At 43.6% G+C, this 25,498-nt stretch overlaps 1 protein-coding gene across 1 annotated transcript in view; it reads left to right on the plus strand.

Moving 5' to 3' along the window:
- Window positions 1-25,498, plus strand: part of LOC124722067 (solute carrier family 28 member 3-like) — a 398,190-nt gene that overhangs the window by 196,114 nt on the left and 176,578 nt on the right. Inside the window, exon 3 of the mRNA XM_047247266.1 lies at window positions 1,981-2,028. Coding sequence (XP_047103222.1) covers window positions 1,981-2,028 — 48 coding nt within the window. The remainder of the gene's footprint in view (window positions 1-1,980; window positions 2,029-25,498) is intronic.

The raw sequence follows: 25,498 nt of genomic DNA on the forward strand, positions 1-25,498 counted from the left end.
ACTGCACAGCAGTTCTTGTGCGAAACTTGCGGGCCTAACACGTTTTGAAGAAAGCATATTGTGGAGACATGATTTACTCACACCGTTTTAATCTGCCAGGAACGTTCATATCAGCGCTCGCTCCACTGCAGGGTGGAAAAATTTCGTGACCATACCATAACCAGTGTTTAAGTAAAATAAAGTGTTTTCTGGGATCGTATAATATATTAATATTAGTAGTAGGTAAAATGATGGGCTCGTAGTATGTACGACTTGGTCACATATCCAAGTCTAGCTACCGTTTTAAAACGTCGTAGGTAAATGTCTCGCACGTGCAGGAATTGCAAGCCTCGAAACAGGCGTGAAAAGTAGATCCTACTTTCTTGTTTAGTAGTGGAATAAGTTTAAGTTAGTGAAAAATCCTTCATGGATAACAACTGCTGATCAATACATTTGCGGGGGAGGTAGACGAGTCAGATGCGCCGCATCGAATCAGCTACCTGCAGATATGGGTGTCACTGACCTAGCTGCCCTGTAACTGCACGAACAGTTCACAGAAAAATGTTTGCATTTATCTAAAGTAACATACGTGCAGGGCTCGAGAGTAAATCTCCAGTTCTTTTCAGTGGTGACATCGACAGTTATTCTCATTCTACAAAGATCTTTAGAGAACCACGTACACGTTGCTGTACATCTAATATTCCTGAGAGGCTGTTCTGGAGACAGACGTTTGATGTGCATTTCCCGCTCGAGACTGCGACCACTCAGAGATAAGGGTATGCCGTCTTAGACTAACCTACGAGAGTGAGGAAGAGAAATCAGTTTTCAAGACGGCAATGTCTATCCCTTCAGAATATGTCTAGTTGACTAATTATTGTTGTAACACGAAGGAAATATTGATTAGTTAACGAGATTTCTGACTGTAAATGGAGGAAGAAAGGTCCTATGAACGTATGTCCGGAAACACATCTTTGTCACGGTAGATAGCGTTGACGGATGATAGGTGCTCTGGCGACGTGCCATGTGTTCCATTTGTGTGATGCAGGCTGTGTAATTGACGCAGTGTACTGTAAGCAGCAGAATGGTCTGGTATTCAAGTCGGAAACAAGCTGAGATGGTGGTTGTGTACGGCCAAGCTGACGGAAACAGTCGAGAGGCAGCACGGGTATACCGAACCAAGTACCCTCACAGGCACCAACCACATCACACGACATTTCAAGCCCTTTCTGGACGTTCGTGTATTCATGGGTCCTTTCACACAGACGAACGTGCAGGGATGCGGCGGTCTATGGTACACCAGATTTGTAAGACCGGATTCGACAAGATGTTGAGACGAATAATAATGCAAGCTCCAGGCAAGTGGCCCACCAAAATGGTGTAAGCCAAAGTATGATTATCTGTATCCTGCATGACAACCGATACTATCCCTATCACCTCCAATCTCTTGGAGGCCGCTTCGGACATCTGTTGTGGTTCAAATGGCTCTGAGCACTATGGGACTGAACAACTGAGGTCATCAGTCCCCTAGAACTTAGAACTACTTAAACCTAACTAACCTAAGGACATCACACACATCCATGCCCGAGGCAGGATTTGAACGTGCGACCGTAGCGGTCGCGCGCTTCTAGACTGAAGCGCCTAGAACCGCTCGGCCACAACGGCCGGCTCACCTGTTGTGACATGGATGCGATGCAGCTCTGTACTATGTACACAACTACTACAAAAATGGCCACCACAAGAAACATTTTATTTGATTTCATATTTTGGATTAGTGTAGTTGTATGTTGAAATACGAGTAGTTGTATACAGGATCTTGGGCACAAATATTTCTTTCGCGATTTGTACACTGCTTTCTGTTCATTAGTTCACTTGTGGAAGACTGTGTAGACGGAAATACGATTAGGAATGCGATGGAAGCCAGCTACATTTGGTAGTCTTATCCCAAAGCCAGCAAACCAGTACCTGTAAAAATATATCCCACATACCGAATTGTTGTTGCAGGTGGCGGCCAACTCAGCAGTACCGTCCGAGGCTGCACTGGAGCTTGTGGTGAGTACGGTCGACACGACTACCCCATCATCTTGATCACCTGATAGACCTAGTTTGTAGTCCGTAGATTTATAGCGCCTGACTACACCTTATGTCAGTTGTACTTTTACATTGCTGGCTGTTAAAATTCCAACATAAGGAAAGAAAGTGTAAATAACAAAATTTTACTTTGCGTACGTGTACAGTATAGTAGGAAGAATACATGATTAATTGTGAAGTTGGTTTGAGACTTTATAGGATACGAAATTTGGTACACCGAGCGGCCATCGCCGGCGAAACAACAGTGAAACTAATACGGCTGTGAACAGTGCTGAATGGAACTTTCTGGCAGATTAAAAATGTGTGCCGGATCGAGATTCGAAGTCGGGACCTTTGCCTTTCGCGGGCAAGTGTTCTACCATCTGAGCTACCCAGGCACGACTCACGCCCCGTCCTCGCAGCTTTACTTGTGCCAGTATCTCGTCTCCTACCTTCCAAACTTTACAGAAGCTCCTCTGCGAACCTTGCAGAACTAGCACCCCTGAAAGAAAGGATATTGCGGAGACATGGCTTAGCCACAGCCTGGGGGATGTTTACAGAATGAGATTTTCACTCTGCAGCGGTGCGCGTTGGTATGAAACTTCTTGGCAGATTAAAACTGTCTGCCGGACCGAGACTCGAACTCGGGACCTTTGCCTTGGTAGAGCACTTGCCCGCGAAAGTGATTCATGAGGAAACTCTTCAGTTTCGATTTGAAAGCGCGTGGATTACTGCTAAGAGTTTTGAATTAGAGTGGTCGCTTATTGAAAATGGATGCAGCAGTATACTGCACACCTTTCTGCACGAGAGTTAAGGAGGTCCGATCCAAATGCAGGTTTGATTTCTGCCGAGTATTAACCGACTGAAAGCTGCTTATTCTTGGGAATAAGCTAATCTGCTGTTAACAAGAAATCACAGCAAGTAATATGTATATTGAGAGGCCAAAGTCAAAATACCCAGACTCGAGAACAGGGGTCGACAAGAGGTTCGTGAACTTACACCACTTATTGCACGAATCGCCCTTTTCTGAGCCAAAAATATCCTTTTAGAATGGGAAGAGTGGCCCCAAAATACAGTACCATACGACATAAGCGAATGAAAATAAGCAAAGTAGACTAATTTTCGTGTCGAACGATCACTCACTTCAGATACTATTCGAATAGTAAAAATGGCAGTATTAAGTCTCTGAACAAGATCCTGAACGTGAACTTTCCACGACACTATCTATCTGAACACCTAGAAATTCGAACTGTTCAGTTTCACTAATCATATGCCCGTTCTGTAAAATTAAAACATCAGGTTTTTGTCGAATTTTGGGTTAGAAACTGTAAAAATTGAGTCTTACTGTGATTTAGCGTTAGTTTATTTTCTACAAGCCATGAACTTAAGTCATGCACTGTACTATTTGAAACCGAGCCAATGTTGCACACAACATCCTTTACTACCAAGCTAGTGTCATCAGCAAACAGAAATATTTCAGAGTTACCCGTAACACTAGAGGGCATATCATTTATATAAATAAGGAACAGGAGTGGCCCCACCACTGATCCCTGGGGCACCCCCCACTTGACCGTACCCCACTCAGACCCCACATCACAGCCATTCTCAATAATGTGAACAATTACCTTTTGCTGTCTGTTGCTAAAGTAAGAGATACGCCAATTGTGAGCTATTCTCCATATTCCGTAATGGTCCAACTTCTGGAGCAACACTTCTATGATCAACACAATCAAATGCTTTAGTTAAATAGAAAAAAAAATGCCAAGCGTTCGAAACCTTTTGTTTCACGCATCCAGTACCTCTCAGAGAAAAGAAAATATAGCATTTTCAGTTGTTAAACGACTCCTAAAGCCGAGCTGTACATTTGATGGCAAATCATGTGATATAAAATGAACAATTATCCTTATATACACTGCCTTTTCAATAACTTTTGCAAACACTGATGGCATAGAAATGGGTCTAAAATTATCTACATTATCCCTTTCTCCCTCTTTATAAAGCGGCTTTACTACTGAGTCGTTTAATTGTTCAGGAAACCGACCATTCCTAAAGGAAAAATTACAAATATGGCAAAATACAGGGCTAACATGTGCAGCACAGTACTTTAATATTCTGCTAGACACTCGATCCATCACAACCTTGAGAGTCCTTAGTCTCCAGTGATTTAATTATTGACTCAATCTCCCTCTTGTCTGTATCAGAGAGGAGTATTTCACACATCAATCTCGGAAACGCATTTGCCAAGAAAGTTACATGATTCCCTGTACAAACTAAATTTTTATTTCATTCCTCAGCAGTGCTCAGAAAATGATTGTTAAATACTGTACATGTATCTGATTTATCAGTAACAGAAATATTTTTACTACGAACTGACTTTACATCGTCGACCTTGTGCTGCCGACCACACACTTCCTTCACAACTGACCATATGGTTTTAATTTTGTCCTGTGAATTAGCTATTCTATGTGCATACCACATACTCTTTGCCTTCCTAATAACATATTTAAGCATCTTACAATACTGTTTGTAATGGGCTGCTGTAGCTTGATTGTGACTACTTCTGACATTTTGATATAATTCCCGCTTTGTTCTACAAGATATCTTTATCCCACTAGTCAGCCACCCGGGCTTCCTATTACTGCTAGTACCCCGTTTAGAACGTTTAGACTACGGCGCGCCATTCCGTCTCCTAGGTGTCCTCTGACGTCACCACTCAAGCCGTGCACGTCGATCCTGTGGTGTGAGTGAAGACTGCCTAGAGGAGTGCGTGCTCGTAGTTGCACTGCTAATGGGATGGGATGGGTCAAGTGTGTCTTGGAGAAATGCATCCAACGAGACAACACTCAACAGGTTTACGTCGTACGCGCAAGCGACCATCACTTGCGTGGAGGCAGAATCTATTTTCATCGCTGAAGACTACGGCGCGCCATTCGTCTCCTAGGTGTCCTCTGACGTCACCAGTCAAGCCGTGCACGTCGATCCTGTGATGTTAGTGAAGACTGCCTAGAGGAGTGCGTGCTCGTAGTCCCATAGCTAATAACCGGTTTGCAACAGTTCGTGTTTGGACTTCTGGGCTCACAAGCCCTCTCATCCGTGCTGTGGTAGCTGTACGATCTGCCTGCCGGGCGTCTGTGCTACGTGGACATCCAGAACCTCGTCTGCGGGTGTGAGAATGTTCACGTGACCACTGAAACCAACATCGTTGCACAACTGACGCAGCACATCTAACTTATGAGGCAATTCTCCGAAAGGACCATCCCGCCCCTCGCTAGACAGCAATGTGACCCCTTTCAAACTCACTCAGTTGGCTGTAGGGACCACGCGTGCGTCTCCGTGGCATGGTTGCCTGTTTGCTTCACACGTTTGCACCACACTGCGCCTTCTGGCTGTGAACATTCCCTATTAAAGAGTAGACACAGATGGCGCTCTGGTAGTTGTGCCACAATGCTATCTGTTGGCGGACGAAATTGAAACCATTATCAGTATATCAACCATCCCCCAGGTGGCTTATGCCGTCGTCAGATCAGAATCGACCTCGTCTTTCCAGGTGTACAAATTTTTTTCCGGTAGTGTTTTTTTACTGGGTGAGAGATATGTTGAAGGTGCTGGCCAGGACAACGGTCCAACACCCTCTGCATTGGTTTAGGTCAGGACAGCATGTGGAATGTGCCCTCTTGTGTTACCTTGTAGGAAGGTAATGTCATGGAAACCTCGATATGGGACACAGCCACTGGCATTAACACTTCAGAAATCTGACGCTTGTTGCCGAAATGAACGGCTATGCCAATCAGAGATGGTTGTGCAGTGTACGCAATGGCACCCTATACGTGGGATGGTATGACGATGAAGAAGGCAATCAGAAAACGTTCGTTCTCTTCTCAGCCACCATACATGTATACATCTATCATATGATACTTTACACAGATCTGAGTCTCGCCTCCAAGCACGAATTGGTGCCACTCTTGGGTTGGGTGTTGTGTTAGTTGCACAAGTGTCGGGGCGCCTGTCTCTGTCGCTACATTTAGTGACGTCAGGGTCAGTTCGACAACATTTGTCCACACGAGAGACATCATTTGGCGCCAATGACTTCCATTTTTCCAAATAAGCGACATATTATTTGCTGCTCGATGGCCTCTGGTGCATGTCAACGTGCTGCAGTACGTCTCTACAACGCATAGCACACGTGCGTGATGAGATTTGAGTTGGGGAAACGGGCAGCCCGGTCCATTCGCAGAATATCCTCTCTTTCCAAGAGCTCCTTCACCTGCGCTGTTCGATGCGGTCTTGTATTGTCATCCATAAAAATGAATTCGAAGACGAATACACCCCTGAAAAGACACACATGGGGATATAGTACAGTGTCACAATACCGTTGACAGGTAATTGTGTCATATTCAAAGCTTGGGAGGTCTGGACGCCCATGGGAACTTTTGTCAGCCCACACCACAGCACCTGGACTACCAAAACGATAATGTTCGACAGTGTTCCTAGGTACATTAGGTACCCTCTTAAGGAGAGAGTTGGGAGCACGTAATGCACACAGTAACATTTTCGAACATGATCGTTTTGGTGGTCGAGATGTTATGATGTGGGGAAGCATAATGTTGTATGGGCATACTGACCTCCAAATTTCGAACACAGTACACTCACCGGTCAACGTTATTATGACACTGTACTCTTCCCTTATGTGTGTCTTTTCAGGGGTGCATTCTGGCTTGATTTCATTTTGATGGACGAAAATGTGCGATCGCATCGAATTTGACAGGTGGACGAGCTCTTGGAACGAGAGGATATTCGGCGTATGGGCTGGCTTGCCGGTTTCTCCGACTTAAATCCCATCCATCACGTGTGTAATGGGTTGGGGAAACGTACTGCAGCACGTCTACATGCACTATCCACCATCCAGTAATTGTTAACCCTGCTGGTGGAAGAATGGAACTCTTTGCCAAACTTGTCTTCAGAGAGGACATGGCAGCACATACCTTGTCGTCTCTGGTGCTCACAGACCCTATTAAAAAAACTTGTCCTGCCTTTTGTAATTTCTATGGGACCATCATAAATCGCGGTGACTTCTGTGTAATCATTGTTTCTGAATAATAGTGACGTTTCTGTTCGTCTCATTGTGTATTGTTTGAGTTACCTTCCCTACTGTACTGTAGCATTCCTTTCATGTACGGTCGAAGTCTCAAGGGGCTATGTTGCTATGTTACTTGGCAGTGACACATAATGCTAAAGTTATTTATTATTTATTTATCGCATGGAAATACGCATGCAATTTACAGAGATGTTTACACAATACAAAAGAAATATCTAAACATAACAAAAGGAATGTACAAGAGTTTTGGTCACTAATTATATCACAAACTGATATCCAGAGAGTCTATCCAATCCTGTGCTGTTGGCGAGGCATTGATTATGTCGTTCCAGCCTCCGGTAAAACATTTATTTCCTCTACAGTATGTTCAACAGATTGTGCTGCTGCTCCACAGTCGCACATCGGGGAGTGTGAGAGTCCCGATTTGTACGTGAAGGACTTAGTTCTTCCATATACAGGGTGCATTCAAGTTCTAAGGCCTCCGATTTTTTTTCTCTGGACTGGAAAGAGATAGAAACATGCGCATTGTTTTAAAATGAGGCCGCGTTCATTGTCAATATGTCCCAGAGATGGCAGCACCGTACGGCAGATGGAATTTTACCGCCAGCAGCGAGAATGAGAACTCTTTTAAATACTTAAAATGGCGACGTTTTCCTTACTTGAACAGCGTGCAATCATTCGTTTTCTGAATTTGCGTGGTGTGAAACCAATTGAAATTCATCGACAGTTGAAGGAGACATGTGGTGATGGAGTTATGGATGTGTCAAAAGTGCGTTCGTGGGTGCGACAGTTTAATGAAGGCAGAACATCGTGTGACAACAAACCGAAACAACCTCGGGCTCGCACAAGCTGGTCTGACGACATGATCAAGAAAGTGGAGAGAATTGTTTTGGGGGATCGCCGAATGACTGTTGAACAGATCGCCTCCAGAGTTGACGACCTGAAAATGCGAAAAGTGTCATCCAGGTGGGTGCCACGAATGCTGACGGACGACCAAATGGCTGCCCGTGTGGCATGTTGCCAAGCAATGTTGACGCACAACGACAGGATGAATGGGACTTTCTTTTCGTCGGTTGTGACAATGGATGAGACGTGGATGCCATTTTTCAATCCAGAAACAAAGCGCCAGTCAGCTCAATGGAAGCACACAGATTCACCGCCACCAAAAAAATTTCGGGTAACCGCCAGTGCTGAAAAAATGATGGTGTCCATGTTGTGGGACAGCGAGGGCGTAATCCTTACCCATTGCGTTCCAAAGGGCACTACGGTAACAGGTGCATCCTACGAAAATGTTTTGAAGAACAAATTCCTTCCTGCACTGCAACGAAAACGTCCGAGAAGGGCTGCGCGTGTGCTGTTTCACCAAGACAACGCACCCGCACATCGAGCTAGCGTTACGCAACGGTTTCTTCGTGATAACAACTTTGAATGATTCCTCATGCTCCCTAATTACCTGACCTGGCTCCTAGTGACTTTTGGCTTTTTCCAACAATGAAAGACACTCTCCGTGGCCGCACATTCACCAGCCGTGCTGCTATTGCCTCACCGATTTTCCAATGGCCAAAACAGACTCCTAAAGAAGCCTTCGCCGCTGCCATGGAATCATGGTGTCAGCGTTGTGAAAAAAGTGTACGTCTGCAGGGCGATTACGTCGAGAAGTAACGCCAGTTTCATCGATTTCGGGTGGGTAGTTAATTAGAAAAAAAATCGGAGGCCTTAGAACTCGAATGCACCTCGTACTTATATGGATATGATGTCTGTTCTTATGGGCATGTCCGAAGAACATTGATGACCTGCAGCTGTCTGGAACGAAGTTAGAATTATATTAATACCATCAGCTGCTGACGGGCGATCTAGACGGCTGCAGGTCATCAATGGTGTCTGTTCTTCGGACATGTCCGAAAGAGCAGACACCATATCAATATATGTATATAGTTCTGGCAATACTGGCCATGACCTTCTTCTTCTGCGCGGATGCACATATACTCCCCGAACTCTTACGAGACTTGATAAGAATGTCTTCCACGAGTAATAAGTGTGTGGGGGTGGGACACTATGAATGTAGTAGTGTGTGGACATACAAGGTGAGAATGTGGGTCTCGCGGGAAGCGTGCGCGAGATAGACCCTGTAGTCGCACTCTCCTCTGTGCTCTCGGTGGCTCAGATGGATAGATAGAACGTCTGCCATGTAAACAGGAGATCCCGGGTGCGAGTACCAGTCGGGGCATACATTTTCACCTGTCCCCGTTGATATTTATCAACTTCTGTCATAAGCTGATGGTATTAATATAACTTAGTTCTTCCATGTCCACATCGGATTCTGTTGAGCACACACCAGGTTCTTCTAGGAGTAGGAAACCTGATATGTATGTAGGGTCTTCGAGGCCGCGGAAAAATTTGCTGGTGTCGTTTTTCCTTGTCTCCTTCCACACATCTTCTATCTTGAATGGTTCGGGTTCTCGAGCTGTCCAGAATGGTTTTCTCGATTTGAGGCGCGTGCAGGGTGGATTGAGCAGTATTTCCTGGACGGGTAGCCTTTGGGAAAGCTTTAGGTTATTAATCTTTTCCCGTTCGCGGGACGCTGCTTCTTGTCGTCTCAAATGTGGTGGAGCGATGCTACTGAGAGCAAACAGCCAAGGTAGTGAGGTTGATCTCAGGGTGCCGGTTACAATTCTCATGGTGTCATTCACCTGAACGTCAACCTTACTGGCATGCACACTTCTGTACCAGACAGGTACGCAATATTCAGCCACAGGATATACGAGAGATAAGGCCGCTGTACGGAGATTGTCATCTTGTGCACCCCAGGAAGTTCCAGCTAGTTTCCGGATAATGTTATTCCTGGTCTTTAATTTTTCTGCTAGTGATGTGAGGTGAGTCCTGTACGTAAGTGATCAGTCCGGTGTGATTCCAAGGTACTTAGGATGAGGGTTGTTTTTAACTGATTTGTTACAGAAGGTGACGTTTAGTGGCTGATTTGCTAATCGGATGTTGAGGTGGAAAGCTGTCACTTCAGTTGTTGTGGAGTTAGGGCACAATCTCCAATTTCTGCAATGGTCACCAAGTACTCTAAGGTCTTGTGTGAGCACATTTTCTCCCTCCTCTAGGTGCTTGCTTTGATATGCTATGGCGGTATCGTCAGCGTAGCAGAACTTCCTAGATATAGTTTCTGGCATGTCACTTATGTACATAAGTGACATGCAAGAACTATATCTAGGACGTTAAACAGTAGTGGGGTCAGGACAGATCCTTGTGGTAGGCTCGTTTTGTCATGGAAACAGACTCGCAAATATCGATTTTTCAGCATGTTGGACAGCAGTGTTGTTACTCTTAAGCATGGAACAGTTCGCTTTAGCTTGAACATTAGTCCATCCAGCAACACAGTGTCGTAAGTAGCAGCTAGATCTACAAGTGCTACTGAAGTTTTCAGCCCTTTCTGGGAACCAGCTTCGGTATATGAAGTGAGCGCCTATACCTGCTCACAGCAGCTGCGGTTTTGCCTGAAGCCTGCTTGGTAGGGAGGCACTTTGCTGTCAACTGTTTGGTAGGTTCTATTGTAAATTAGCCGTTCCAGTCGTTTGTAGCAGACACTGACAAGGGCAATTGGACGATAGCTTGAGGGATCGTTTTTCGGTTTTCCTGGTTTGAGGACTGCAAGGGGTTTTGCTATCTGCCGGTACCTGACCCTTGCACAAGCAGTCTGTAAAAGGTCTCTGCAGCCATTAGCTTTAGGCGTCTTATGGCCTTCTCAACTTCTCTAAAAGGAGAGCTGAAGGGTGCCATCTATAGTTTTAAGCTCTTCTTGTAACCTTTTGGGCTGCTGCTGTCCATGGGGACATTGTCTGCTCGTGACTTGATGTGTTGTGCAATCTGCGATGGGGTGACCTGTAGTTTCTGCCTGACTTTTGGTGTTGCTGCCCCTAGTCGTCTGAGCAGGGACCATGCTTTGCGACTTGAGTGGGTGAAGTCCAGTTCTTTGGTAGCTGTCAACCATCTTCATTTCCTGTGGCTGTTAAGAGACTGGAGTACCTTGTTGCCTGCTTCTGGGTCACCAATGGGCTTCGTATTTCTTGCAGAGCTCTTCCGTCTTCTTGTTCTAGCAGGTCACAAATTCCTTCCTGAAACCACGTAGTATATTGCGTTTTGCTGCTCCTATAATGACACCAACAAAGCGCGTGAAGTTTCCTAATGTCGCTGGGATCCAGCGGAAATGTCAATGAACTTCCTTCGCATGAGACGTCCAGTTGGCTTTGTTGAAGTTCCACCTTAGGTTTTGGACAGATCTGATTAGAGGAGTCTGAATTCTGATGGCTACGAGCACTGGTCTGTGTTCGCAGTGAGGGAAACCTGATAACTTCTTTGTGTGGGGTACTGGGGTGTGTTGTTGATCAGTTGTTAAAATACATAGATCTTGGTTTGTATCAGTCTGCCATCGGACAGGGTAAAAGGTTTTCAAGTCCTTTGCATAGTACTAGAGATGGTGGTGGTGATTTTCAATCCAAGCTGTAAGAGCTTCTCCTTCCGGATCATTTGTTCTGTAGCCCCACATTTCATGGTGGCTATAAAAGTTACTTTCGTCCTTAAGTTTTTCACACCAATGTAACCTGCTAGCTTTAGTATTTGCAACGCGTTGATTGTGCGTTTTCTTGTGAAAGCCAGAATGGTCGATGCGGGAAATTTAAATGTCACAGCATGATGAAAGTTGTACGTACAACTGTCTTGATTCTCTACAGTGCCCTGACATTAACGTCACGTGCAGTTTTATACGCATCCCGTACTGTATCATTATTGTGCGAAGTTCGCGACCATTCTTAGAAGGAGCATACAAAAGTATTTCCAATAATCATATGTTATTTTTCCCTAATTATCCATAATTTTCTCGGTCACCACATGGATGTTTCAGATTGTATCTAATTACTGTGTTAACCTTTCAAACTGACAGTGATCCTCCGGTGCAACGCTTCTGCTGTGACTAAATTCGTTTCTGATGTCAATGGTGAACTGTACCTGTGAACTACTGTTTCGGCGTCTCTCTTTTTTGCAAAATTCGTCTTTGTCTTTGTTCTCAGTATATACGTAGTCGTTTCAGCATTTGCGATATTCCTCTGTTTCATATAGGAAGCACGGTATTATGTTCTTAAAATCTTCTTTCCCCTCTTCTGAAATTTCACCTGTCGCTTCCCGATGAAATTGTTGCATTGATATGTGTTGCAGAATGGGTATTCCAGTGACCGCCGTATCACCGCCAATGCGTTTGTTCGGTGTCCACCATTATACTCTAGGACACCACCATAATCGTTTGTTGTTGTTGTTGTTTTGCTCTTCAGTCCGAATACTGGCTTAATAACAGCTCTCCATGCTGCTCCATCCTGTGCAAGCCTCTTTATCTCATCTACATCCATTTGAACGTGGTTACTGAATCATCCCTTGGTCTCGCTCTACAATGTTTACCTATCACACTTCCCTCCAGTACTAAACTGATGATTCCTTGATGTCTTAGACCGTATCTTAACAGCCATCTTTTAGTCAACTTGTGCTACAAATTTCTTTTCTTCCCAATTCTTTTCAGTACCTCGTCATTAGTTACATGATCTACCCATGTAATCTTTAGCTTCTATTCACTTCTTGTATGAACAGCTTACCATCTATGTTTCGATTCCGTACAAGGTTACACGCCAGACAAATATTTTCAGACTCTTAACAAATTCATGATTGTCATAAATGTTTTCCTTGCTATAGCCAGTCTGCATTTTATATCCTTTCTACTTCGTCCATCATCAGTTATTTTGCTGTCCAAATAGCAAAACTCATCTATTCCTTTTAGTGTCTCTTTTCCTAATCTAATTCCCTCAACGTCGTCTGATTTAATTCTACTTCATTCCATTACCCTTGGTTTGCTTTTGCTGATGTTTATCTTACATCGTTATTTCAAGCGCTGTCCATTCTGTTCAGCTGCTCTTCTTTTGCTGTCTGTGATGGAATTGCAATGCCATCGACAAATCTTGAAGTTTTTAGTCCTTCTCCCTGAACCTTAATTCCTACTCCAATTTTTTCTTAGGTTACCTTTACTGCTTCCTCAATGTATGGATTGTATAAATTGGGGGATAGGCTACAACGCTATCTCACTGCCTTCTCAATCAATGCTTCCCTTTCATGCCCTTCACCTCGTAACTGGCTTCTGAACAAGTCGTCAATAACCTTTCGCTCCTTGTATTTTTCCCTCCAATCTTCGAAAATTCGGAAAAAATGAAATCATCGTATGGCATTGTTGGCCGGGAGGCCCCATTCGGGGGAGTTCGGCCGCCGTATTGCAAGTTCTTCCTAGTTGACGCCACTTCGGCGACTTACGAGTCAATGATGATGAAAATGATGATGAAGGACACACAACACCCAGTCCCCTGCCGGGAATCGAACCCGTGCCCCTTGTGTAGTAGGTGGTAACACTACCTCTACGCTACGGAAACGGACAAGAGTTCGGAAGGTCTATTCCAGTCAACATTGCTAAAAGCTTACTCTGAGTCTACAAATACTGTACTTTATTAAAGCATGAGGGTATTTCTCCTGTCTCATACATGTTGCACACCAGGAATAGCTTTGACGTGGCTGGCTCCACCAAGGATTTCAATAGTTCTGAGGGAATGTCTACACCTTGTTCCGACACAAGTCTCGCAGTGATTTGCAGTATCATAAGTCCCGTCTCATATTCACCTACTTCCTCTTGTAATTCTATAATATTGCTTCGTACTTCATTTCCCTTGCACAGCCTCTCTGTATATTCCTTCCACTTTTCAGCTTTCCCTTCTTGCTTAGTATTGGTTTTCGATCTGAGTTCTTGGTATGCGTACAGATACTTCTCTTTTCTCCAAATGTCTCTTTAATTTTCCTATATACCATGTCCATCTTTCCCCTAGTTACTCATGCTTCTGTAGTCTTGGGTTTGTCCGCTAGCCATTCCTATTTAGCCATTTTGCACTTTCTCCCAAACTCATTTTTTAGACGTCTCTATTCCCTTTTTCCATCTTCATTTGCTGCATTTTTTGAATTTTCTCTTTTTCCTTTCCGCAGTTAAATCCAATGTCTCCTGTGATATCCAAGAATTCCTACTAGGCCTTGTGTTTCTACCAGTTTGATCCCCTGGAGTCTTCACTATTTCATCCCTCAAAGCTACCCATTCATCTCCTACTGTATTCCCTTCACCTTTTTCAGTCAGTAGTTGCCTAAAGCTCACTCTGAAACTTTCAAAACTTCTGTTTTTTTTTTTTTTTCAAATTATCCAGATCTCATCTCAGCCAGAAGTGACGACACTTTCTACAGAACCCGACCATCATTTTGCAGGACAATGCTCAAGCACGTACAGTGTTGTTTGACTAATGGGCCTGCTAAGTGCTATACCACCTACTACAATCTCCTGACTTAAGCCCTCGTGTGTTCAACTCGATTTCTAAACTGAAGGAAACACTTCACGGCATTCGCTCCAGAACTGCAACAAATTTGTCGGGCAACAGATCGCGCCACTCGAACTGCCAACACAACTGTCACTGCTAAGAGTATCCTACGACTTCCACATCGGTGACAACGGATTATACACAATGCTGGTGACTACTTTGAAGGTCACTAAAACTTTGAATCACGTAACTATTTAGTGCGAGCTGTAAATAAATAGTTCTCACTATTAAAGTTCCAACCCTCGTATTTATAACCCTGTACTGACCTGACCAGTAATCCTGTTCTTCCTGCATACAACTTCAGTAATTCCCACTTCAACATAACCATTCCCGTTTTTAAATGTAATAACCTACCTCACCGATTAATGGATCTAACATTCTGCACTGTGACCAGTAGAATGCAACTTTCATTTTTATTTTATTTTATTTTTTTCCTGACGACGATATCCTCCGGAGTATTCTCCGCCCGGAGATCCGAATGTGGGACTATTTTATCTCCAGAATATATAAGGGGCGATGAAAAGGTTTTCGTTCGAAGAGGTACAGTCGGGAATCGGTATGCCAATCAGCAAAAATTCGCCGTGAGCTTGAGGAAATCATCCCATCGATGCATCAGGCTGAAGATACCCATTTGCTAGAACACCGTGTCCTACTGCGTGAAGAAGTCCGTAACTGCTGACTGCACCTCCTCGCCCGACAGGAATCGGCGACCCATCAAACCTTTTTTAAGAGACCTCAAACGTGATAGTAGCGCGGGGAGAAATCAGGACTATATGGCGGCCGCTCGAATGCCTTCCACTTGAGTTGGCGTAACTTCTGAGTTACAGTATTTGAGCTATGGGGATGTGCGTTATCATGAAACAGCAGCACGTCTTGTAGCTGTTTCCCCGCACGTTTCGCCTTAATCGCATACACGTTCTTCATTGTCTGATGGATGTCTCCGGTGTTTGTCCTTCGGCAGCCAAGGAAAGAGTACAAGCAAGTTGGTTCCGTTTGGACGCATTTGGTTATAACGTCGTTAGTTAACGTTTCCCCATTTACCACACGCACGTCGGAAAGACCAAGAGGATGTCATTATTTAAACATACAGTATAGCTGCGTGCCCTCGAAAAAAAAAACAGTGGCTGTAGTTTGCCCTTGCTTTCAGCCGTTCGTAGCACCAGCTCAAAAAGGCCATATTGGCTGACGTTACAAGGCTAGAACAGTTAATCATCCAGACTGTTACCCTGCAACTACTCGAAAGACTGCTGTTGAACCTGTTCACCTGTTGCTAAACTTCATCGCGCTCTAATCCCACCCATTATGGCTATTAGCAGCACATAGGAGGTAAGCATACGCATAGCATTATGGCATACTTTTCAAGGAATCGTGTTGGTTCAGTTTTGATAAGTAATTTCTTGAGAGTAGTGAAATCTAGATATCTTGGTTTTGGAACAATTTATGTCTCTTCTCACCTGCCTTTTTCAAAGAATATCGACCATACGTGATCCAGACTAAGCCTGGAAGTTAAGATCTACTTTCAGTACTAAGCTAAGTTCACTTGTAGAGGGTGTATCTTGTGTGACCAACCGAGTTAACAGTTCTGCTTTTGTGCACAGTAACTTGACGGCTGACATGGTTGCCTTCACCAATGCGGTGGTGTGCGTACTTGGGATCTGCGTTGTGGCTAGACAGTGAGGTATTTGTTGGTTTCGCGCCACCTACTCATAGCGCACAGTCCGTCTATGGACTCTGACGCGCTATTGCTTTTCATTGGTATTCGGTGAAACGCAAATCCCGTCATTTTCTGGCTGTAAGTAATAAGATGCCTGGGAGATCTCAAGTCTTTCTCAAAAAGAAATGTCTCGTTATGTTTATCAAGTTACCCGTCGTCTTTATTTCGACAGACTACTTAATTATAAAGAGAACAGGAACTTGGTGTATGTTCCACGATACTGATCTTGTGGTACGCCAATTCATGATTTTCTCTAGTCAGTTTCTGGCCACAGCTGAGTTTCTTAGTTATTTCAATAAAATGTATCACTTATGTTCCTTGCACCTCTCCAAGTCTGTTCTAATAGGCTACCTCATCTGTGATATCCTGTACCTGTTGTTCTTGTGGTCTACAGTCCAGAGACTGTTTTGATGCAGCTCTTCATGCTACACTCTGCTGTGCAAGCTTCTTCATCTCCAAGTAACTACTGCACCATAAATCCTTCTAAATCCGCTTAATGTATTCATCTCTTGGTCTCCCTCTACGATTTTTACCCTCCACGCTGCCCTCCAATTGGTGATCCCTTGATGCCTCACAACACGTCCTACCAACCGGTCCCTTCTTCTAGTCAAGTTTTGCCACTAATTCCTCTTCTCCCCCATTCTATTCAGTACCTCCTCATTAATTACGTGATCTACCCATCTAATCTTCAGCATTCTTCTGTAGCACCACATTTCGAAAGTTTCTATTCTCTTCTTGTCTAAACTATTTATTGTCCATGTTTCACATCCATACATGGCTACACTCCATGCAAATACTTTCAGAAACGACTTCCTGACACTTAAATATATACTCGACCTTAACAAATTTCTCTTCTTGAGAAACTCTTTTCTTGCCATTGCCAGTCTACATTTTATATCCTCTCTACTTCGACCATCATCAGTTATTTTGCTCCCCAAAAAGCAAAACTCATCTATTACTCTAAGTATCTCATTTCCCAACCTTATTCCCTCAGAATCACCTGATTTAATTCGACTACATTCCATTATCGTCGTTTTGCTTTTGTTGATGTTCATCTTATATCCTCCGTTCAAGGCACTGTCCATTCTGTTCAACTGCTTTTCCAGGTCCTTTGCTGTATCTAACAGAATTACGATGTCATGGGCAAACCTCAAAGTTTTTATTTCTTCTCCATGGATTTTAATACCTACTCCGAATTTTTCTTTTGTTTCCTTCACTGCTTGTTCAATATACAGATTGATTAACATCGGGGAGAGGCTGCAACCCTGTCTCACTCCCTTCCCAACCACTGCTTCCCTGACTGCTTCCTCGACTCTTATAACTGTCATCTGGTTTCTGTACAAATTGTAAATAACCTTTCGCTCCCTGTATTTTACCCCTTCCTCCTTTAGAATTTGAAAGAGAGTATTCCAGTCATCATTGTCAAAAGCTTTCTCTAAGTCTACAAATGCTAGAAAAGTAGATTTGCCTTTCCTTAACCTTTCTTCTAAGATAAGTCGTGTTCCAACATTTGTGCGGAATCCAAACTGATCTTTCGCAGGGTCAGCTTCTACCAGTTTTTCCATTCGTCTGTAAAGAATTCGCGTTAGTATTTTGCAGCTGTGACTTATTAAACTGATAGTTCGGTAATTTTCACATCTGTCAACACATGCTTTCTTTGGGATTGGAATTATTATATTCTTCTTGAAGTCTGAGGGTATTTCGCCTGTCTCATACATTTTGCTCACCAGATAGTAGAGTTTTGTCAGGACTGGCTCTCCCAAGGCCGTCAGCAGTTCTAATGGAATGTTGTCTACTCCCGGGGCCTTGTTTCGACTCATGTCTTTCAGTGCTCTGTCAAACTCTTCACGCAGTATCGTATCTCCCATTTCATCTTCATCTACATCCTCTTCCATTTCCATAATTTGCATTATGAACTCACTCATCAGTATGATGCTCCACCACCTGTGGCCGCCCGAGTAGAGACGCCATATCCTGAACTGCACGGCCCCTCCCGTCACAGGTTCGAGTCCTCCCTCGTGTGTGTGTGTGTGTGTGTGTGTGTGTGTGTGTGTGTGTGTGTGTGTGTGTGTTAGTTAGTCAGTTAGTTTACGTTAGTTTAATTAGTGTGTATGTCCAGGGACCGATGAACTCAGCAGTTTGGTCCCTTAGAAATTCAAGCAAATTTGAACATTTTTTGAATAACATCGGGGATAGGCTACTACCCTGTCTCACTCCCTTCCCAACCACTGATTCCCTTTCATGCCCCTCGACTCTTATAACTGCTATCTGGTTTCTGTACAAATTTTAAATAGCCTTTCGCTCCCTGTATTTTACCCCTGCCACCTTCAGAATTTGAAAGAAAGTATTCCAGTCAACATTGTCAAAAGCTGTCTTTAAGTCTACAAATGCTAGAAAGGTATTTTTACATTTCCTTAATCTATCTTCTAGGATAAGACGTAGAGTCAGTATTGCCTCACGAGTTCCAACATTTGTGCGGAATCCGAACTGATCTTCCCCAAGGTCGGCTTCTACCAGTTTTCCTATTCGTCTGTAAAGAATTCGCGTTAGTATTTTGCAGCTGTGACGTATTAAACTGATAGTTCGGTAATTTTCGCACCTGTCAACACCTGCTTTCTTTGGCATTGGAATTACTAAATTCTTCTTGAAGTCTGAGGTTATTTTGCCTATCTCACATATCTTGCTCAGCAGATGGTAGAGTTTTGTCAGGACTGGGCTCGCCCAAGGTCATCAGTAGTACTAATGGCATGTTGTCTACTAACGGGGCCTTGTTTCGCCTTAGGTCTTTCAGCGCTCTTTCAAAGTCTTCACGCAGTATAATATCTCCCATTTCATCTTTACCTACAACCTCTTCGATTTTCATAATACTGCCCTCACGTACATCGTCCTCGTATAGACCCTCTATACACTCCTTCCACCTTTCTGCTTTCCCTTCTTTGCTTAGAACTGGTTTTCCATCTGAGCTCTTGATATTCATACAAGTGGTTCTCTTTTCTCCAAAGATCTCTTTAATTTTCCCGTTGGCAGTATCTATCTTACCCCTAGTGATATATGCCTCTACATCCTTACATTTGTCCTCCAGCCATCCCTTCTTAGCCATTTTTCATTTCCTGTTGATCTCATTTTTGAGACGTTTGTATTCCTTTTTGCGTGTTTCATTTACTGCATTTTTATATTTTCTCCTTTTATCAGTTAAATTCAATATCTCTCCTGTTACTGAAGGATTTCTACTAGCCATCTTCTTTTTAGCTACTTGGTCCTCTGCTGCCTTCACTATTCATCTGTCAAGCTACCCATTCTTCTAGTAATGTATTTCTTTCCCCTGTTCCTGTCAATCGTTCCCTAATGGTTTTTCTGAAACTCTGTACAACCTATGGTTCTTTCAGTTTATCCAGGTCCCATCTCCTTAAATTCCCACCTTTTTGTAGTTTCTTCAGCTTTAATCTACAGTTCATAACCAAAAAATTGTGGCCAGAGTCCACATCTGTCCCTGGAAATGTTTTACAATTTAAAACCTGGTTCCTAAATCTCTGTCTTACCATTATATAATCTATCTGACACGTTCCAGTGTCTCCAGGCCTCTTCCACGTATACAACCTTCTTTCATGATTCTTAAACCAAGTGTTAGCTATGATTAAGTTAGGCTCTATGCAAAATTCTACCAGGCAGTTTCCTCTTTCATTCGTTACCCCCGGTCCATATTCACCTACTACTTTTCTTTCTCTTCCTTTTCCTACTGTCGAATTTCAGTCCCCTATGAGTATTAAATATTTGTCTCACTTAACTATCTGAATAATTTCTTTTATCTCATCATACATTCCTTCAATCTCCTCGTCATCTGCGGAACTAGTTGGCATATAAACTTCTACTGCTGTGGTAGACGTGGGCTTCGTGTCTATTTTGGCTACAATAATGCGTTCTCTATGCTGTTCGTAGTAACTGACCCGCGCTCCTATTTTTTTATTCATTATTAAACCTACTCCTGCATTACCCCTATTTGATTTTGTATTTATAAACCTGTATTCACCTGACCAGAAGTTTTGTTCCTCCTGCCACCGTACTTCACTAATTCCCACTGTATCTAACTTTAACCTATCCATTTCCCATTTTAAATTTTATAACCTACCTGCCCGATTAAGGGATCTGACATTCCACACTCCGATCCATAGAACGCCAGTTTTCTTTCTCCTGATAACGACGTCCTCCTGAGTAGCCCCGCCCAGAGATCCCAATGGGGGACTATTTTACCTCCAGAATATTTTACCCAAGAGGACGCCATCATCATTTAATCATACAGTAAAACTGCCTCGGGAATAATTACGGCCGTAGTTTCCCCTTGCTTTCATCCGTTCGCAGTACCAGCACAGCAAGGCCGTTTTGGTTAATGTTACGAGGCCAGATCAGTCAATCATCCAAACTGTTGCCGCTGCAACTACTGAAAAGGTTGCTGCCCCTCTTCATGAACTACACGTTTGTCTGGCCTCTCAACAGATACCCCTCCGTTGTGGTTGCACCTACGATACGGCTATCTGTATCGCTGAGGCACAAAAGCCTCCCCACCAACGGCAAGGCCCATGGTTCTGTACATTCTGTACCTGCAAGCAGAAATCTCAGCGTTAAGTTCCTCTGTGCGCACCTATAGAAGTGACCGAACTTGGGTACCCACACAGACGTAACAGCGCTAGAGGATTGACTATTATGAGCAAAATTGCTGGCATCACACCATAAAGGTTCGACCAAACATTAAAAATTATATATTTATATCGTGAGGTGATACTAGCGGCCATAATGGTTTATGGAGCAAGTCTTTTGCAATGCGGAATGCAGTTCCATTGGTCTGTGCAGCATTTCGTACAACGCTACAGGCTCTCTCTGGGGTTTGCGCCACCTATTAAGCTGCATGTCAGAGAAAGAGAAGTCATCTACAGGCTGCAGAAGAAGATCTTTATCGGACAGATTGTTCTGGATTCGTGGCAAGGGAGATGTGAGTCCTCTGTTATTTTTTCTTCCCTTGTTTCATGGGGAGATTTTAAATGCTTTATTAAAAAGTAAAGTTTGGTCTTGCCTGCTGTTTGACAAAGGAACGCTTCTTGCCTAGAAAATCTGCGTCCAGTTTAAAGAAGAGAGTCGTGACTGATAATTCTTCTGGAGTGTCTTATATGTGAAACTTTGATGGAAAAATCAAACAGGAGTGAACAGTTTCAGATGCAGATTGATCACCATGACGGACACGGAGCCGGCCGAAGTGGCCGTGCGGTTAAAGGCGCTGCGGTCTGGAACCGCAAGACCGCTACGGTCGCAGGTTCGAATCCTGCCTCGGGCATGGATGTTTGTGATGTCCTTAGGTTAGTTAGGTTTAACTAGTTCTAAGTTCTAGGGGACTAATGACCTCAGCAGTTGAGTCCCATAGTGCTCAGAGCCATTTGAACCCATTTTGAACGGACACGGAGATGGCGCGTATTCGTGAGAGACAGGATTATCAGCAGCGGAACTCATTGTTGACAGTCTAGTCGAATAGTGCAATATCCAAATTTGTTGGGTATTCGGATGTGACAACGGCCCGCTGTTGACTGCACGGGAATATGTCCGCAGTCATACCCGTCGCGACGGCTCCGGTCGATCACGTCTGACCGCCACGGTGGAGGATCTCCGTATTGTGTACCAGGCATATCGTAACCCCTTTGGATCAGCGCCTGTCATTCGAGAACAAGTAATGGACTCCCTATAACGAGCTGTTGCCATCCCGCACCATTGATTGGAGATGCAGCAACCGGACTAAGGAATTACCATCTTATGCATAGGCTACAGTTAACACCACAACTCAAACGGCTGCGTTTGGACTGGTGCTGCGTTAGACAGCTGATGATTGGCATGGTACTGTGTTCAGCAATGAATCATGGTTCTGCACTACCCCGGGTGACTGTCGTTGGCGAGTAATGCGGTGACATGGGGAGAGGTCCGAGGTCCCGTTCTTCGAATGTTTTGGAGAGGCACAGCGGTATTTTTCCTGGCGTCATGGTGTCAGGAGACATAGGGTATGACTTCAAGTCACTGCTGGTAGTGATTGAGGGAACTGTGACGGCACAGCAGTACGTCACGGACATCCTGCGCCCTCATGTGTTACCTCTCATGCTACAGTGTCGTGGTGCCATTTTTCAACAGAACAGTGCTCGTCCACACATGTGTCTCTATGAACTGCCTTGTGTGATGCTGAGGTACTCTCATGGCCAGGAAGATCCCCTCATCTGTGTTCAGTGAAACTTATGTGGGATGAGCTCGGACATCAACGCTGTCCCAGTGTTAGTATTGAGTATATCAGGAACCACTTACAACAGTGGTGGGCCAGCTCACCTCCGGAGAGAATACAGCGGCTTTGTGACACCATTCCCAACCGAATTAGGGAATGCATCAAGGCCACAGGTGGTGGAGCATCATACTGATGAGTGAATTCATAATGCAAATTATGGAAATGGAAGAGGATGTAGATGAAGATGAAATGGGAGATACGATACTGCGTGAAGAGTTTGACAGAGCACTGAAAGACATGAGTCGAAACAAGGCCCCGGGAGTAGACAACATTCCATTAGAACTGCTGACGGCCTTGGGAGAGCCAGTCCTGACAAAACTCTACTATCTGGTGAGCAAAATGTATGAGACAGGTGAAATACCCTCAGACTTCAAGAAGAATATAATAATTCCAATCCCAAAGAAAGCATCTGTTGACAGATGTGAAAATTACCGAACTATCAGTTTAATAAGTCACAGCTGCAAAATACTAACGCGAATTCTTTACAGACGAATGGAAAAACTGGTAGAAGCTGACCCTGCGGAAGATCAGTTTGGATTCCGCACAAATGTTGGAACACGACTTATCTTAGAAGAAAGGTTAAGGAAAGGCAAATCTACTTTTCTAGCATTTGTAGACTTAGAGAAAGCTTTTGACAATGATGACTGGAATACTCTCTTTCAAATTCTAAAGGAGGAAGGGGTAAAATACAGGGAGCGAAAGGCTATTTACAATTTGTACAGAAACCAGATGACAGTTATAAGAGTCGAGGAAGCAGTCAGGGAAGCAGTGGTTGGGAAGGGAGTGAGACAGGGTTGCAGCCTCTCCCCGATGTTAATCAATCTGTATATTGAACAAGCAGTGAAGGAAACAAAAGAAAAATTCGGAGTAGGTATTAAAATCCATGGAGAAGAAATAAAAACTTTGAAGTTCGCCGATGACATTGTAATTCTGTCAGAGACAGCAAAGGACTTGGAAGAGCAGTTGAACGGAATGGACAGTGTCTTGAAAGGAGGATATAAGATGAACATCAACAAAAGCATAACGACGATAATGGAATGTAGTCTAATTAAGTCGGGTGATGCTGAGGGAATTAGATTAGGAAATGAGGCACTTAAAGTAGTAAAGGAGTTTTGCTATTTGGGGAGCAAAATAACTGATGATGGTCGAAGTAGAGAGGATATAAAATGTAGACTGGCAATGGCAAGGAAAGAGTTTCTCAAGAAGAGAAATTTGTTAAGGTCGAGTATATATTTAAGTGTCAGGAAGTCGTTTCTGAAAGTATTTGCATGGAGTGTAACCATGTATGGAAGTGAAACATAGACGATAAATAGTTTGGACAAGAAGAGAACAGAAGCTTTCGAAGTATGGGGCTACAGAAGAATGCTGAAGATTAGATAGGTAGATCACCTAACCAATGAGGAGGTATTGAATAGAATTGCGGAGAAGAGGAGTTTGTGTCACAACTTGACTAGATGAAGGGATCGGTTGGTAGGACATGTTCTGAGGCATCAAGGGATCACACATTTAGCATTGGAGGGCAGCGTGGAGGGTAAAAATCGTAGAGGGAGACCAAGAGATGAATACACTAAGCAAATTCAAAAGGATGTAGGCTGCAGTACGTACTAGGAGATGATGAAGCTTGCACAGGATAGAGTAGCATGGAGAGTTGCATCAAACCAATCTCAGGACTGAAGACCACAACAACAACAATGCAAAGTTTCTTTGTAAATTGGACTCGATTTCGTATTCACTGAAATAATTACACATACCCTCTCAACCCGCGAAGTGTCGTTTAGTTTCCTTCATCTCTTTTGGGTGATTCACTTTTTTGTGTGTTTTTATAGGCAGATGCAACCTGACAAACAAAATTTAAGGAATGACTTCAGAGCGTCTTTATTCAATAACAGAATGTGCGAAAGCTCATGCTTCAATACTTGATACAATAACGAAACTGTGCAAGTCATTTGATAGCGTTCACATATTTTCATTATATATTTTGATAACTGATTGCTATGTATGTTATAAATTTGATATTTTCTGGATATTACAAAAATGCCCTTGCTTAGTTGAATGGTAACGTGCTTGCCCTTCTATGCCCGGGTTTGATTCCCGGCCGAGTTGGAGATTTTCTTCACTCGTGGACTGGGTGTTGTGCTGTCCTCGTCATCATTTTATCCTCATCACCGGCACGCGAGTCTCCCAATGTGATGTCGACTGAAATAAGACTCTCACTCGGCGGTCGAACTTCCCCGGATGGGGCCTCCCGGACAGCAATGCCTTACGATCATTTCATTTCATTACAAAAATGTTATATACTTTTGTAAATATGAATGTATTTGTGAAGTTCATTTCCAGAATGTGCCAAATATTACAGAGTTCTTTTATAACAAAGTGCCAAGGAGTTTATTCTTACTACTGAGTGAATTTTGTTTAAAGTGCTTGACGTTAAATAGGGTGCGTCGTGAACAAATTCAAAAAGGCACCGCCTTTGCGTTGTAAATTAGTAAGACAGAAGCAGCTGAGCAGTTTCATGCCACCCACGATACTGATAATCTTATTTATTCCAGTGACTTCTTCCTGTTCCCAGTAATTTTGCATGCGTTGATTTCATCTCGCAACGCATTTGACTATGTTCTTACCGAAATTAAGTTCGATCGACGGTTGTGGTGCGGTGTGATAGCAGTGGTTAAACATTCCAAAGTAGACTTATTCATATACCTTTCCGGGCTACACGTCTTGGATTCTCGGTTTTTGGTTGATTATCTTCAGTTGCATAAGGCAAATATTCGGATGGTTCTTCCAATAAGTCTGCGGCCAATTCCTTCCTCTGTCCTTTTCAATATTGAACAAGTGATCCGTTTCTAATGTTTTCATTGTTGACGACATGTTAAACTCTTGGTCGTATTTGG

The sequence above is a fragment of the Schistocerca piceifrons genome, chromosome X (assembly GCF_021461385.2).
Source record: "Schistocerca piceifrons isolate TAMUIC-IGC-003096 chromosome X, iqSchPice1.1, whole genome shotgun sequence".
Classification (NCBI taxonomy): domain Eukaryota; kingdom Metazoa; phylum Arthropoda; class Insecta; order Orthoptera; family Acrididae; genus Schistocerca; species Schistocerca piceifrons.